The sequence below is a fragment of the Anolis sagrei genome, chromosome 2 (assembly GCF_037176765.1).
Source record: "Anolis sagrei isolate rAnoSag1 chromosome 2, rAnoSag1.mat, whole genome shotgun sequence".
NCBI lineage: Eukaryota > Metazoa > Chordata > Lepidosauria > Squamata > Dactyloidae > Anolis > Anolis sagrei.
In genome coordinates this window covers 75619109-75632420 of record NC_090022.1, presented here as the reverse complement: position 1 = coordinate 75632420, position 13312 = coordinate 75619109, and the positions used below count along the sequence as shown (strand labels likewise).

Sequence of the window (13312 nt, the reverse complement as noted above, 5' to 3'; positions counted from 1 at the left end):
TGTGAGCATCCTCACAACCTCTGAGGATGCTTGCCATAGATGCAGGCAAAACGTCAGGAGAAATGCCTCTAGAACATGGCTCTATAGCCCGAAAAAACCCACAAGAACCTAGTGATTCCAGCCATGAAAGCCTTCGACAATATTTTGGGAGATGTTAGAAAGGAGGGAGCCGATCTTATATCCCTGGGGAGGGCATTCCATAACTGAGGGGCCACCACTGAGAAGGCCCTGTCTCTCGTCCCCGCCAAATGCATCTGCGAGGAAGGCGGGATTGAGAGCAGGGCCTTCCCAGACGATCTTAAAGTCCTAGATGGTTCATAAGGAGAGATATGTTCGGATAGGTAAGCCAGACCTACTTATGCTACATGTGTTGATGTGGGTTGCTGTTATAATTTTGTGTGACTTGTTTTATACTTTTGTACCATTTTTACCTATTGTATGTTATATGTGCACCCTGGAGTGCCTTGTAAGCCACCCTGAGTTCCTTCAGGGAGATGGTGGCAGGATATAAATACAGTTATTATTACATTTCTCCACAGCTCTAGCCAACACAGCCAATGATGAGGCATGATAAGAAATGCACTCCACAATCATCTGGAAGGCCAGAGCTGCCCATGCCATTAGGCTATAAATGTGTCCATTCAGCAACCACCAACATATCTAGTCACGGTTCTAAAAGTCAAGCATGTTCCAACACTTCCATTCCATGTAATGAAGAAGTAAATCTATGGGTCACCCTCAACAAATTCTGGTCAGAAACCTAATGAATGACAAATAGACTATAGAAGTTTGCCATTAGGCAGTGAAACAGGGAATCAGAAGATCGATCCCAGGGAAGTATGAGTGTGAAGGATATTTAGCCGGAAGAGACATCCAAGTCAGGAGCTGTTGTGCTAGGAGATAAGTATTTTATTGGGCACAACAAATTTTACATGGGCATGAAAAGGGGTATAGCCATTAGCAGAGGGCCATTCACCTCCAAGTAATACTTCTGCCCCATTTTGCTTCAATTCCCAAATTTGTAGCAATACAGAAATTGAGACACTGAACATCAGCCATACCCAAAACTCTCATATGGCCATACTGTATTTCTAAACACTAAACAGAAGTTTCAAGATACTGCAATGTTAGAAATTCAGGAAGTACATGAAAATCTAATGGGGGGATTCTTATTTGTGGAGGCAATGCTCTCATTTTGCCTCCCCAAACCTAAACCAAGAGCCAGTGTGGTGTAGTGGTTTGAGCATCCAGCCATGATTCTGGTGACCAGGGTTACACCAAGGAACCTCAAAGTGATCTTGGACAAGTCACACTCTCTCAGCCTCAGTGAAAGGCAATGGCAAACACCCTCTGAACAAATCTTGCCAAGAAAACCCAGTAATTAGAGTTGCTATAAATTGAAAATAATTCGAAGGCACACAACCACAATATCTACACCCCTGAGCACCAAGCACTGCACAACTGAATTTGCAGTCATGAATGAACCAAGGCAACACAGCATTACAAAAGCCAGGATTACTGTGAAGCCACCAGGAGATGTTACATAGCAGAACCAGAACCTCCACTTTTCCTGATAAACGTATTTGCTTTGTTGCTGCATTCCTTCAAACAGGAGATACCAAGGTGAATCTTTAATGGATTTTCCTTAACAAGATTTGTTTAGAGGAGGGATTGCCTTTGTTTCATGTTCTAGTTCTCTGGAGCAACAGAAAAAAAAAATCCAAACAATCCAAAAATTACACAAAAAATGAAAATCCTACAGGTAGAAATGTTGATGTTAACAACATCAGAAGACGACAAGAAACTGAAAATGAATTTGAGAACTTTCGAATCAGTTAATAAAATGGGCAAATGGGTAATATATAAACTAAAAAGAAAAACAATTGAAAATATACAGTCAACGCTTTAAAATATTAACAAATAACCCAAAAAACAAATTTTGATTTTGCAATTTACATGGGGGGCGGTATTTTACGGCAGCATTATATATATATATATAATGGAACTTGAGCATCCACAGATTTTGGTATTAACAGGAGATCTGGGGGAAAAAACCCCTAGTGGATATTAAAGGACTTTTGTAGGATACACCCATTAACACTCCATTTTTTAAAAAAAACAACAGTTGCCAACAATCTATGTAAATGAAGAAACTTCTGATTACTTCAGAAAGACATAAGAGATGGGACTATCCTAGCCTCCGAAATCTGGGAGCAGCCCCAGCAACTTCAAGATCACTATTACTTCATTCCAATCAATCAAGAGAACAAGAGAATTCATAAAGAGGAGAAAGCAAAATGGGTCTTGATTTTCAAGAGAAGTTACTGGTGTACATTTTGTTTTGTGTGTTGCCTTGGTCTGTTTGCAGCTCCAGTCATTGCGGGAGAACTTGAGAGATAAGCTAGGCAAAAACATTCTGTCCAATCCGGGATCCAAAGGCAGTTTTCCTAAGAGCAGCGTCCCTGTTGAAATGAAAGAAGCTTCCGTTCACCATCAAGCCTGGCTCATTAGTCTAATGTGTTTTTAGAAGTTGACTGTAAACACGAGGGGCAATCTGTCAGTGGGCACCCGGCCATAGTGCTCCTCGCCTAATGTTAGCCACTTGTTATTCTACCAAAATGAAGATGTGAGAAAAGCAGGGCCAGTGTCCCAGTTAGCTTTATCTGATCTTATCCGTGCTGCTAATACTGTTACTGCAGAGAATGTTTGAAACCTTTTCTTTGAAATCTAGCCACAAATATTGAATTGTGCTACAATTTACTTGAGATAGCAACAGCTGTGTAATCATATAAGAATATATCATACAAAGTGCTCAGTGTGGTGGGGGTGGGGTGGATATTATAGGTAAATCCAACTTTGATAATAGATTTCAACAGATTTGGAAGGAAGGAAGCTCCCATTCCCACAGCACATATGCTGTGGAAACTGGGAATCCTTTTGAAGCTAGTTTTCAGGCAGCAGGCTGCAGGACGAGGTGGCAGAGGGGAGGGTAAGGAAGTTCTGTCCAAAGGAACATTGGATTTAGCAGTCTCATATTTATTGATGATAAATATGAGATGAAGCATTTGGAAACTAAGGTCCCCTTTGTACTACAGAATTATAGCATTTTCATTCAGCTGTAATTGCCACAACTCCATCTCAGGGAATCCTGGGATTTGTATATGAACTCTCTATAGTACTTCATCACACTACAAGTCCTATGTTACTATAGACTGAAACCATGGCAGTTAAAGTTATAATACAAAACTATAATTGTGCAGTGTGAAAGAGGCAAGTATAGCTACATTACACAAGTAGATCACGTTGATTTGTCTTTAACTTCCATGGCTCCATGCTACAGAATCCTGGAATTTGTAGTTTGGTGATGTGCTTAGAATTGTCTGCTAGAGTGCTCTTGTTAGTGGTTCTCAGACTTTGGTCTAGACATTCTGGAGTTCAATTCCTAGAAGTCCCAGCCAGTTAAAGAAGTTAAATGAGTTTAACAGGTAGATATTGGTGATCATATGTTCTTAATGGTTTTGTATGGATTTTTATAATTTGTGCTAAATGTTTTAATTGTATTTATGACTGCTGTGGCATCAAATTGCTACCAATGTGTAAGCTGTCTCAAGTCGCCTTTGGGTTGAGAAAGGTGGGATAGACATTTTGTAAATAATAATAATAATAAATTACAGTATAAAACATTTAAGTGTATCTCAGTTATAACAGCCTTCCATAACTTGATACCCTCTGAATGTGTCAGATTATGACTCCCATTATCATTAGCTAGCAGGGTCACGCCAGAACAATGGTAATTGAAACCCACACATCTGGAGGGCAATAGGTTGAGGAGACTGAACTGGATCATGTGCCCTTTTGCCAAGCCACACGCTTCTTCTCAAACAAAAGTGATATGGAGTGCCCAGTGCAGCTTTTCAAGTCCAACAAAATTCCAATCCTGTTGGTTGTAACGTCTTCCTGATTCATTCTCCATGCTTAGACCACAAGAGCAAGACAAGCACTCTTGACCAAGCAAAATTTCTGCTTTAAACAGAACTGAGATCAGACACATTCAGTACGTCTGGTTTATGGATATTATCTTTTCATTACACTTACATATACAGCCAATGTTCCTCATCTTTCAGTTTTCACTGGATGGAGCCAGACATGAACAGGTGGTAAATCATTATCAGCCTCTTCATCTTCACAAACTATTGACAACACCAAGAGCTTTTGCTCTGGGGAGACAGCCTCTCCAGAAGTCTGGCAAACCGCTTCAGTCAGCCTGAGAAAATAAAAGGCAGGGCCAGTGTGAGGGTGGTGCAGATGCTAAAGAAAGTGGCAAAGCAACCAAGTAGCTTGAAGTGGACTCTGACACTTCCAGTAACAGAGTTTGCCTCATTCTGCCTTCCAGATCTTGTTCACTACATAGAGCTACACCTAACATCCCAATCCAATGGAAGAACTTGCAAAAGTTACAATTTTCAGATTGCAATTACCACTGTGGGATTCTGAGAGTTGTAGCCCCCAAATTAAAAATTCCAGTGGTCACAACCACCACAGTGAGGATTTTTTACTCGCAAATATCTTTTTCAATAAACTAAGACGACAAATATTCATAGGACTTCAGCAAAGCTCTCCCAAATCCAGTATTCTGTTTCTTGTGGTAGCCCACAAGGAGGACCGAAAAGCAAGACGTGCTATTATTCAGCACTTGGCTATCTGACCAACTCAACTTGCCTCCTGCCATTTTTTCCCTTGTTGTTCTTTTTGCATCATACACAGCACGTGAATGGTGATCCCAGAGGAGGGGAATACATTAATTTAGTCTCCACAAGGAGCACTATTATTTCTCCTTATTCTTTCCCCCTTCTCTGAAGTGGAGGGGAGCCATGCACATATTTGTTCTTTGTCTCAGAAACATGAGTTACAGATAAAGTTGTCTGTGTAAGTCTGCAGTCCAGTTTGGGGGTGAAATGGGGAGGGAGAAGAGGAAGTGGGACAAAAATAAGAGAAGCTGCCAAGGAGTCTGGAAAGACTGTGGAATAAGGGACTAAAGTTAACTCTGCCTGGTTGCCACGTGGATGGCAGAGGTCCAGGATGGCCCGTTTCAAATGGGGATGAGCGAGGCCTGGCCCAGGAAACAGAGAAGGAGGTGCTGACAAGCAGGATGTTTACCCGGTATGGAAGGGACAGGACGTGGAGGCTTTGCAGCTGCTGCTGATATAGTACTCAGGGTTGTACTTGTAGAGGGGCCTTTGGGGGGTGGCAGCCATAGCTTCCCTGTCCCTTATTCTTGTGGATCACCCTGAGACCACTGTAAACCCCACAACCATAGCCAGCAGGACTGTTGCTCCCCAGGGCTTAGCACAGGGAACCCAACAGCACAACAAATGTACTTCCATCCCCCCCCCCCCTCTGCAAGTAGCTGAGATGAAGGAGGTTAACTAGAACTGTGCTTAACCAGCACTGCCAGCCCTTCTTCCAAAACCCATGAAAACTAACAGAAGCAAGTCCTCAATACTTGAGGGAGCTTGTGAAATTTTAATAATCCCCGATTCAGATTATTTTAAACTATTTTGTCTTGGGTTCTTTGAACATTCTCTGGTTTTTAATGGTAAGATTTAAAACAGTGTCTTGGGGGACTCCATTTCTGGGTGGGAGTGTAATTTGTAACTGTTTATTGTCCGATCAAAAATGGGATTCCTAATTGTCAGTAGATCCCTGTCAAGAAGAATAAGACCAGTGAGAAATTAGCACAATTTCCTCTAGGTATCTGAATGCCACAAGATGTAAATAATTTATTCTGCAGGGGGAAATGTGATGGTTTGCACAGAAAAAATTGCTTTTGTGTGCAGAATTCTTTGCAAGACTCTATGACCTTTTTAATACAAGGAGAATATTGCAAAAAAAATGATTGTTGCCACAATTGTTCATCCTTGTATGTGGAGACATATAGTGGAGATATACAACCCAAGCAGAGACTAATAAAAGGAAGGTGGCTAAGTTGAGAATTGGAACATCAAGACAGATTTTGAGATAAGCCTCACAATCAGAAGTCTGCTTGTTGTTGCTGCCAATGGCCTTCATGACTATTCAGCTGTGAGGTCTCACAATTACTTCACTTCCAAAATCATATTTGAGTCCCAGATTTTGATAAATTAGATGACAATTGCCAGAATCCTTCCAGGCTGAGGACTCTGGGAGTTGCTGCCCCCAAAAGGCAACATTTCCAAATTCTGCTTGACTCTTGAAAGAGTGGTAAATGTTTCACTAGATACAGTCTTTATGAGCCAAATTACATCCCACAAAGTACAGTTTACCACAGGGGTGTTAGGTAGTTTGTGCCATTAGAAGGTGCGACAAGGAGTCAACTATGTACCACTTCTCCTTCTGTCACAGGGTGCTTGCTACAGGGCTGATAGTGGGAGGAAGCTAACATCACATGGCTATCACGTCATATCTGCCCCTAGTATAGTTGGTCCTGTGTATGTAGATTCTTTAACCATGGATTCAACCATCCATGGCTTGAATTTTTTTAAAAATCCAAAAAACAAAGCTTGATTTTGCCATAGGATAGCATTTTATTACACCACTCTATATAATGGAACTTTGATGTACACAGATTTTGGTATCCTGGTAATGGGGAGGTCATGGAACCCAATTTCATAGAATACAAAGGGTCCAGTATATTCTTCCTTGAAAAGGAAGGACTGAATGAATGTATAATTCCTAAGCGTTTGAGGTCCTTGCTCTGTAAAGCTCCTACCTGTAGGAAAGATGTTGCTCTCTTTGCCTTTTCTCCCAGAACTCAGCATAGAGAATAGCCTCACGATATAGTACCATCCGTAGCACCAGGTTGTGTTCCTTCTGTGAAAAAGCAGGTAGGAAGTGGTATCATACAAGTAGTCCTGATGACTAGAAACAATTGGAAGAGTGTTTTTGATACTGTGTGTGATATCAATGTCCAAGCTTAAAGCTGGAGAGCAAGAAAAAAAGGAAAAAGATGAGGTTGGAATCGGAGTGAAACACAGTCTTTAGGGGGGAAAATATACAGTCAATGGAGGACATATAGTCAGTTGCTGTGTTTCAGAGTCAAATGCTATTAGTGGACAGAAATAAAATGGAAATAGTTAAATGGTGACAAAAGATATGGAATGAGATGGAGATGAGATAAACAGAATAGTCAGAAAAGGAGCAAGACAGACACTGCAGGAATCCTATTGAACTTGAGATGGGGCAATCAATGTAACTGGGACAAAATGGCAGCATCCCATCAAGAATGTACAGCCATGTGTAGTGGTGGCGAGGGACCTTTGTTGTACTCAGAGATGAAGCAGGAGATAAGTCAAGTAGGTACCATGTGGACATTCAAGGTGCTATGCTCACCAACCCTTCATGGATTGTTAGCATGGATTGATAGCACTTACACTTACATAAATCACCTCCTCTGGAGCCATTGAGGAGCTCCCATTCTGAAACTTTAACATACTGTATAAGGAAGGAGTGGGTGGTGGAAGCATGCACATGTGGAATGGGCCACTACAGTATGCAGTCTCTGAATTGCTGCAACAATGAGTTCATGAAACCTTCAACTTTGTTATCCTTTTCACCTGGATATGACTACAAAGGTCTCTCAGAGTGATTTCTTCTCTCTTGGCATCATAACCTGCCACTTCAATCCTGTCCCAACAGCTCCATGTCTTCTGGTGGTACTGAGAAGAAACCAATTGCCAAGACTATGTTAGTCTCTTGCAGCAGAGCAAACAAATAACTTTGCAAGACCTTAAGATGTACACATTTACTAAAACATAAGGTTTTGTGGATGACAACCCATTTCACTGGTTCATGACAATACAGCAAACACACAGAGAAGGTGAATTATTTTTGAGCACTCCAATAAAGACATCATGGAAGATGTTTGCCGTTTAGATTCAGGACCCTCTTCTGTAGAGTGACGTGAGTTACATTTCATTCTCAAATATTATAAAATGTGACACCTTTTATATAAGTCCTGCTTCCAAAGCTGCCACCCCAAATGTTCTGACAAGGGAGTTGTTCCTGTGTATTTTCAAGTCATTTCTGACTTATGGTGATCCTAAGGTAAACCCATCATTGAGGTTTCTTGTTTCTCAATAAAATGTTGTGTGTATTGTCACTGTGTGTTTTCAAGTTGCTTTCTGACTTATGGAGATTCCATCATGGGTTTTTCTTGACAAGATTTGTTCAGAAGGGGTTTGCCTTTGCTTTCCTCTGAGATTGAGAGTGTGTGACTTGCCCAAGGTAACTCAGTGGGTTTCCAGGACCAAGCACGGATTGAAACCTTGATATCCAGAATTGTAGTCCCAATGCTCAAACCACTGCACCATGCTGGATTGGGGCAAGAACATTATCTCCATTCAATACAGTGTGATTACTTTTAAATGAATGTATAAAAGATTGTAAGGTAACTATGCTTGCACGAGGATTACAGGTAAATAATCCATATTGGAAGAATAAAAGCTTGAGCTGTAGTCCAAAACAGTAACTTTTCCTACCTCTGAGTGGTATGGTAAATACTACTGACAACAGAATGCTAGCATCAGATCATTTCAATTACTTGAACTACTGGGATTACTTTAGCAAAACAAGGCTCATAAAACCAACACAGAAACATTAACTGCTTCTGGACACCATGTCCAATTCAGGCTCCGCTATTCAGTGAGCAATCAAATGTCAGAACAGAGGAGTTTTCTGAAAAAGCAATCTTTGTGCAAAGGAACCTAGCAGTCTGTTCATCTTATCAGAAACAAGGTTAAGAGGTGAACTGATTGTAGCATACCTTCAAAAGGGAGAAGGTTTTAGGTACCAAAGGGCGGCCCTTTAATCTAGCCAAGCGGAACACGAGAGCAGCCAACAAAAATAAAAGATAAAACTAAACTAATTCTAATCAGGCATAACATTTCCAATGGCATATTTTTCCCAATTAACCAATGCAATTCCAAACAACAAGGCAAGCAATGGGACACAGAGGCTTCTTCAGAGTCCAAGAGACATCCACATGTGCTTTGGATGAGGGAAACCCAGATTCAAAGCAACTGCTGAGACTGAGAGGTATAGTGGAGTCACAGTTCCTATGGACAAACAACTCCAGAACTTTTTTGCTTAAAAGGGATTATGATGTCACCCGGGTCCCTCTGGATTCCCTTTGTTCTCTCTGATGGGTTTAGTTGCAATCCTCCCAGTAGCTAGAGGAGATATGGGTTTTCCCAACAACAGTGCAGTGTTTCATACATACTATCCTTGTTGTCACCCAAAGTACTTTGTAGTTGCCTCATCTTGACTTGTCAAGACCCATTGGATTTACCAAAGACGAGCTCCTTATAGAGATGAAAACTGATACCTATAGATCAACACAATCACCTGCTTTTAAAAAATTCTTGACTTTTTTAAACAGATGTAGAAAGGTTCTACCACTACTACACTACATAGATCAGCAAAGAACCTATCCCACTCAGGTGTTCCTGTGCTGAAACACTTCTCCTGGTGTTTTAGAGGACAGAGCACTCATCTAGTAAATGAAAACAATAGGCTTCAGAAGAAAACCAGCCCTCCTCCGGAAAAGACATTTTCATATAGGCCAACACAAGAGAAATGCCATGGCAAAGCATCAATTGGTGGAAGTCATTCCTCTTGCATTTCATATAGGAAATCTGATTTGGGATGACCTAAATGGTTCTTTCCAGCCTTGGTGTTTCTGAATGCAGAAACTGGCAATGGGCCGAACAGAAGGGACTTCTGTCCATTCATGATCTGTAACCCTCTACTGCACAAAGACACATTGAGATGGTGCTCTGCCCATGTACAATTATCCTTTTCTTCAGAACAAGACGCAGAACGTTGTTGCAGACCCCTGTGCTGTTCCCCTGCTTTTTTGGCTCTAGGCAAAAAGAGAGAGAGAAAAGGACAAGAAGCATCCAGTCCTTTAACAAGAGATTCTTTGGGGTTACTTACTAGCTCATAGCAGGAAGTGCCCTGATCAGAGAGAACTTTCTGGGGTCAGGCAACACAAAAGACACACTGTCCATGGCAAACTCACTGGCCAGCAGGGGAAGGACTGGTCTGAACCACAGCATTTCTTTAAGCTTCAAGAGCAAAACTCCCCCTCTTGTCAAGTAATGGCAAAAATAAGTAAACATTCTGCTTTAAACCCAAAGAAGCAGCTAATTACAAGATATTATATCCCTCCAAACCTCTGGTTCATGGATTTTATAAGAGAAGGGAATACATCTCTTGTGCCACGCACATGACTGTCTCCTGCTATACTTTTCTCCTAACTCCTTCTCATGTCTTTAAAGAACATCTAAAGAAGAAGAGGCTCACAAATAGGTTACTACATGTGCTTTGCCATCTGTATGTCTCGTACATTCAGGTTCCCTTGCACAAGTCTCAATTCCAAGTGTACCATTAGCCCTGTTCTCTCTAGGAATAGGCTCCAGGGCTCTGTGGTAAATGCATTGATGTGGAAGAATCCTGCTTAAAACTCTGGAGAGAGACTGGCAATCATGCTTACTTTACTTACTTAGGTAATCCCTCATTGTCAGAGTATGATGGCCTTCCAAGTGTAGTGTCTTGGCAGTGGGTACATAGGTGATCGTGGAGACCTATTCTTGATCTGCATGTTCTTCCACAGTAAGGCATCGGTTTCCAGGTAGAAAGTGGTCCCGGTCAGGGTTGGCTTGATGTGTCTTCTGCTTGGCATGTTTCTCTCTTTTGCCCTCCATTTGTGCTTCCTCAAATACCGCAGCATTGCTGGTCACAGCTGACCTCCAGTTAGAGTGCTCAAGGGCCAGGGCTTCCTAGTTCTCAGTGCCTATGCCAGTTTTTAAGGTTGGCTTTAAGCCCATCTTGAAATCTCTATTCCTTTCCACTAACATTCCGTTTTCCATTCTTGAGTTGAGAGTATAGTAACTCCTTTGGGCGATGGAGATTGGGCATTCGGACAAAGTGGTCAATCCAGCGGAGTTGATGTCGTACGAGCATTGCTTCAATGCTGGTGGTGCTTGTTTATAAAGCTGTGTTACTCCCAACCCTGAGATATGCCTGTTAAACATGGACTATCTACAGATGTCACACTCAACTCCTGGAACGATTCCCTCAGCGTTGCCTCCGAAAAATCCTGCAAATCTCTTGGGAAGACAGGAGGACTGCTAATCAACAGCTAAACTGGAATAGGTATATCACTGATCTAATTATCTACAGCCGCATTTTATGTTCCAAGTTTGAAGAATGGGAGGAAGGGGCTAAAAAAACTCACTCACTCAGTCTCCCACTGTCCAGCAGGGTTTCTATATGTGTACAAAATTCAGGTCATCTCATGTATCATGAGGCAAGTATAATTTTATCTTCATATAAGGAAGATGGCAGATGTAATTTGATTCTCCCATACATGCATTCAGAGGGAACCAGGAATAGAATTATCTTTTTTTCTTTTAGTGATTATTCTCTTCTTACTTAATTAAAACAATATGTTGACATTCTGTAGGTCTCACATAAACAAGTGTGCAGACAACAGTGGAAACTAAAGACCTATGCTCAAATGTGCTCCCTGCAAGACCTGGTAAGATTTTTTCTGCCTCTTTTTTGAATTGAACACAAATGAGGAAGAAACGGGACTGAATGGAGGGCGGAAGGAGGAACAAGAACTCAAGTGTTGCGTTAATTCAAATTGCCAGACACATACTTCTAATAGCACAAGGGGAAAATGGATGATATCCAAACCAAATCAGGATGAAGAGGCACACTCACAGTCTATATTTTGAGTGGAAACAAGAGAAACCTCAGGACACTTTCTTGGGGGTGGGGGCAGGTAGGAGGTGATGAAAAAGAGATTGGAGTTGAGAGCCAAATGTTTTCATCTTAACCATTTGGAGCGAGAAGACCCATCTCATTTGTTTGTCTACATTGTCAGCAAAAGGGGAAGGTTCTCCTTTTCACCAATTGCCATTTGGCAGGCTTGGCCTTTCACACTCACCATGAGGCATTAGCACTTCTTGCTCAGGATTTCCATTTTACAGATCCTGATTCTGTTCACCTTTTTCTGCTAAGCCAAGGATAGTATGGAAAGCAGACACCAAACAGGCTGTGTCCTTAGCAAAGAAAAGGAACATTTCTGGTATAGGTTTCCAACATACAGCTTTATATGCTTCACAACAAGTTTACTGCAGGGCTTTGCACCGCAATGAAAGGGCAAAGGGTAGACATCAAGAGGAGTATAGTGTCCAGATCAAGGGAAGGAGTTGTGCTACACTATTCTGCTTTGGTCAAACCTTATCTGGAATACTGTGCCCACTACTGGGCATCACCATTCAAGATGGATATTGTCAAACTGGAACATGTCTAGAGGAATGCAACCCACATGATCAAAAGTCTGACCAACAAGTCTTATGAGGAATGACTTAGGGAGTTGGGTGTGTTTAGCTTAAAGAAGAGAAGGCTGAGAGGTGACATGATAGCCATCTTCAAATATCTGAAGGAAATCATGTAGAAATTGGAGTTTTCTGTTTTCTGCTGCTCCAGAGACTAGGACGCAAATCAAAAGATTCAAATTACAAGAAAAAAAATCTACCTAAAGATTAAGAAGACTTTCTAGACTATAAGAACTTTTCAACAGTGGGACAGGCTGTGGCAGAAGATGGAGGACGCCCCTCTTTTGGAAGTCTTTAAAGAGAGATTGGATGGGCATATTTCAGGACTGCTTTAGTTGTGCATTTCCATGTGGCAGAAGGTTGGAATAGATGGCCCTTGTGTCCCCTTCCAGTTCTAAGATTCTATTATTCTATGATCAAAATGAATGCCCACAATTGGAAGCCAGGCTATTTAGCTCTGATTCTGAAGTGGGAGCATTGAAGAACATGTGTCTCCTCATAGGTTGTTGGATTACAAATATCCAGTATGGATATTGTAGGGGGGGATGAGGGGAACTGAGATCAACATCTGGTCAGTTGGTCACCCCTTTTCTAAGCAAAGCTCCCAGCCTCAAAAACTGCTCTCTCACTCCCATGCCATTCCTTCCCTCTGCCTGGCTTTTTCTTTGCTCCAGCCTGCTATATCACAGTCTACTGAAACCTTATGGCTCCCAGCCTAACTGCCCCCCCCCCCCCAATCTGCTACAGCACTGAAGAGCAAAGGTCCAACAAATCTCTTTGGTGGGGGGAATCCTTTGGCGCCACTATAAGAGCTCCCTTCCCCCAATTGCCAACTCTTACTAACTAATGGCTCCCATATGCTGTTTAATCAACTCCACAAGTTCTTGGAACCAGCACAGCTTTTGATTCCTGTTTGCAAATCCGAC

The 13312-nt window shown here is 41.7% G+C and overlaps 1 protein-coding gene across 1 annotated transcript in view; it reads right to left on the bottom strand.

The window, feature by feature from the left end:
- Nucleotides 1-888: 888 nt before the first annotated feature.
- UBA7 (ubiquitin like modifier activating enzyme 7) overlaps nt 889-13312 on the bottom strand; it is a 56159-nt gene continuing 43735 nt past the window's right edge. The window contains 4 exon segments of the mRNA XM_067463639.1: nt 889-2462; nt 4096-4264; nt 6749-6849; nt 7593-7694. Coding sequence (XP_067319740.1) covers nt 4114-4264; nt 6749-6849; nt 7593-7694 — 354 coding nt within the window. The 3' untranslated portion in view covers nt 889-2462; nt 4096-4113.